Source organism: Helianthus annuus, chromosome 15 (assembly GCF_002127325.2).
Source record: "Helianthus annuus cultivar XRQ/B chromosome 15, HanXRQr2.0-SUNRISE, whole genome shotgun sequence".
NCBI classification, from domain to species: domain Eukaryota; kingdom Viridiplantae; phylum Streptophyta; class Magnoliopsida; order Asterales; family Asteraceae; genus Helianthus; species Helianthus annuus.
Genome location: NC_035447.2, coordinates 102,829,107 through 102,833,248, shown reverse-complemented (window position 1 = coordinate 102,833,248; position 4,142 = coordinate 102,829,107). Strand labels below are relative to the sequence as shown.

Genomic DNA, 4,142 nt, shown 5'->3' with positions numbered 1-4,142 from the left:
AGGCGTACTGTCTCGCTTAGCTCTTCGCCCTCGTATCACCACTCCTTTGGGCCACAATCAGAAAACGAGCCCAATGATTCTCACCACTCCTTCCTTCCATTGCAGCGGTCGAGTTCACACCGGGCTTTTCAGGACCCGACCCCATACTTTCACAGCCGGTTCAACCCGGAGAACGTGAGTGAAGAACCAATGGGCCATAACCCATTGGGACCAGAAGACCACTTTCCTGGAGCCTAGGATATGGATATGGATATGGATGAGGATCCATATCCAGAGCCTGCCGAGCCACCAACTAGGACGCCCACGCATCCCATAGAGATTTCAGACGGATCATCTTTCCATGGTTCGCCTTATAGAGGTCCCGACTCATTTTCCCAGTGGTGGTGTAATTATAACTGGAAATACACACCTTCCCACCACTCATCACCACACCAACAGGTCCCCTCAGAGGACCCACATTTTGAGGCGGTCACACCACCGCCACCGCTGCCGCCAGAGCAGCAACCGCCTCCTGAACCACCGAGGCGAAGAAGATCAGGTGCACGAATGTCCGTGCCGGGGGGATTCCACTTCAGCACCCCCCAACACAGTAGCATCAGCCACTACCCGCCGTTGTATGAAGACCCACAAATGGGTGGGCCTTCAAACCCAGTTTCCGAGGTTGACTCTCCGCCAGTCGCACCACCACCACCACACATGGGTTTTGATAACCCAATATCTTTTTACGCCGGTGCAGCAGCGTATAACCCTTTTGAGCAGCCAGCCTACTCTGGCTATAACTACTACAACGCCCCTAGTGTTAACCCGTATCTCGAGGCGGCAAACTACAATGCTCTTCATCTTGAAGGGCCCTTTCAAGCTTCGTATCCAACTGGATACCCAGCATATGGGTATCAATACTGTAGGATCGGTTTCGACCTGAATGAGTCGTTCGGAAGAGCTCTAGTCCGTTTCAGAGGCGGAAACTAAGAAACGAACTTGAAAACAGCTTGAAATACACTTTAATCCTCTTGTACATTCAAATAACAGTGTTTACAGTGAGAGGAAATACCAGCAGCACTTCGGTATCAATTGACCCTATCGTTACAAATGAACTCGTTTGACACCTATTTATACTATACGACACTATCGTTTGAACATCTTCAAACGGACACAAATTTCAAACGAAGTCTTCAAACGGCGACTCTCAAACGGACATCTACTTTCAAACGATTGGACCTTACATGTGATTGGTCCTTTCAAACGGTCACCTCTTAATCAAACGGCCAACATGAATGTTACAATATTCAAACAGTCAAGTCTTCTCACATGGAAATCTCTTATAGGACCATCATTTTTGACTTTTCTCATTGGACCATCAAATGGGAGTTTCTCATTGGACCATCATAAATTTGTCTTATATGAGATGATGTAATGGATGGTGTCATCATTGTGATGTCATCATCAAAGATGATGACATAATGTTTGATCCAAACTCGCAACGAACCCGAGACTCGATATTAAGACGAAGACGACAGATGACTGCACCAACAGACTCCCCCTCAGATGTTGACGAGTCTTAAGTGTCGAGTCTTCAATATCTTCAGTCTTGATCCGTCTCTGGACTTCACTCTTAGTCTTTTCTTGCAGGTCTTCAGACTCCCCCTTGCGATATGCTGGCATTTCTTCAGATCATCAGCATCATCAGCATTAGGATCGTTGTATGTCTTTCCATCTAACACCTTTTCATCTTATCCTGCAAAAACTCTACCTCAAAGTAAATTTCTCTCACATATATATCTCAAACATAAACACTCGCACTAATTCAGACTCTCCTTCAAAACAAACACAGATATTCCAATCTGATGAACCACTATAAGGTTAGATTATGAAAACATTTAATTCCAAACATACACTCCCCCTCAAATATTACTCATCATGTTTAGCACTTGGAATTTTGAAAATCTGCTTTTCAATATCAGTTATCGAAAATCTTTTTGAATTTTCTGAAACTTTATGCTAAAACACACTGAAAATCTTTTTGGTTTTTCTGAAAGAAATATGAAATGCAGTAAAGAAATATTTACAAACAATATTTTTGTGAGTTCGTGTAAGAGGATCATATCAGTTTATGAGACAAGTCACCAACACCATTAAGCTTCATTTCATTTTAAGTTCTAAACAATTCACTTAGATTGTCAGTATATCTGTCCACTTAAATTTTCACACAAATTTCAACTGTTCCGAGATACTATATTAATGTTTTAAGAACTTAAACTTATCCGTGTGTCCCACTACTTGAATATACTCCCGTATCCATATCCCAATATTCAGTCTTACAGGTGAGTATACCACAGATGATATCTGTAAGGGGTTAATTGCGAGGGCCGTAAGAGCTCAGGTCAGAACTTCCGTTCAGCAGAGAGATGACGGCTCGACTTTTGGTGGGTCCCCTTTAGAGGATCTTTTTTACAACAGCAATGACTATCAATTTTATTGTTTCATCGATTTGCTGAGGGCGGCGCTTTTTCAAGCATTTGCAGAAAGTATTATCCGGGGACTAGGTCAGTATTTCCATACAGCAGAAGTTCCGGGATAATACCCCAGATATCACTGAGCATAAAGACCTAGTATCTCAGAATAAGGGACCTTTCAAACAAGATTTCAGGGGTTACCTATATATCCAAGCAGTTTTGTTAACCCACAGAATAAGCAAGTTTGAAATTTAGGTTTATATCTCGTCACAATCTACTAAATGTGTAAAAATCTACTGACACATCCGCAGTAAGATTGTTTATCACTTTTAAACTTTCCAATTCTTTAGCATGTTGTGATAGTCCGTTGATGTACTATCATTTCCTCTTTTCACAACGAAACTCATTTTAGAATTTTATCATTTTTTGGCTTTTTCAAATTTTCTAATGTTTTTGGATTTTCTGAAATTTCTACTCCCCCTAAAATGCAAACACATTAAAGAAAAATTGAAAACAAACTATACAGAAATATGACAACCAATATCAAATCGCATCAATTCGCCATTCACTAGGCATAAACAATCTGAATTCCCCCTTTCACAAACCATTTTCTCATTTAGATTTCAAAACACTTAAGTTTGTTTTAATCAAAATGATTTTTCTGGAAAATGAGTTTGTTTTACCACTTGTAAATTTACCACTTGTTTAAGTACGGGGATATGGTTCATCATCTTGTCAGTTTTATCAAATATAGTAAATCAAGTACAACTTAATGTCCTTGATTCACTGTTTGCAATCAAGCAACCTGTACCACTTGTAAAAATAACCAAACAATACCACTTGTAGGTATGTCACTTCTACACAAATCATTTTACCAATCAGAATGCCGATTCCTGCTTCGCACTTACCAACCTGGAAGCTCCGGCGTAGTCATTCAACCTGTAAAGTTATTACAATTTTAAGAATTTTTTCATACAAACTCATAATACACGAATTATGCCGATTCCTGATCCACGATTACAAACTTGGGATCTCCGGCAAGTCAGGATTTTCAAGCAAAGAAAATGTCCACCCAAGCCTGACCAGCCTTGGGTGATTTCAATTCAGATTTTGTTGGGGTGTAAGTTGCTTTCTTTGTAGCGTAAAAGTCTTTTACCCCTTTCACCTTTCCATCAATCATTTTTCCAAAAATTCTCTTCACTTTACCATTAAATGCTTTCTCAACATCAAAGTTATCGTTTTCAGAAAAACTCTGATTTGAGATTTCAGACTTTCCAGCTTTCTTTTTAAAATTCTCAGTCCTCAATGGTGGAAAGTTCTCATCATCCATTGAAGGAACTGAGTTTTCATCACTCTCATCAAACTGTGGCTCCTCTGATTTTGTGGAATCAGATTCATCGCCAGATTTTACCTCAGATTTCTTAACAACCCATTTTTGGTTGTCAAGTTTCACACTACGCCTGTAAAATCTCTTCGAACACTCACCAACTTCAAATGTTGAATTTTTGAAAACTTTAAATTGTTCAGTTGGTGGTTCGGTTTTATCAACAATAACTTCTTTCAATTTTCCAGAAACTCCCTGTTTTGTGTTCGTCGCTTTCGGACAATTCCATGCAATGTGACCGGCTTCATTGCATCGGAAACAGGTTCTGGTTTCTTTCTTCACGTAAGCTCCATTCTTTCTCTTCT

General features: G+C 40.1%; 1 protein-coding gene across 1 annotated transcript; it reads left to right on the top strand.

Moving 5' to 3' along the window:
• The first annotated feature begins 240 nt into the window (after nucleotides 1-240).
• On the top strand, nucleotides 241-1,389 carry LOC110893268 (early nodulin-75-like). Its single transcript, XM_022140380.1, has 2 exons — nucleotides 241-901; nucleotides 1,295-1,389. The coding sequence occupies exons 1-2, from the start codon at nucleotides 241-243 to the stop codon at nucleotides 1,387-1,389; spliced, it is 756 nt and encodes a 251-aa protein (XP_021996072.1).
• The last annotated feature ends 2,753 nt before the right edge of the window (nucleotides 1,390-4,142 follow it).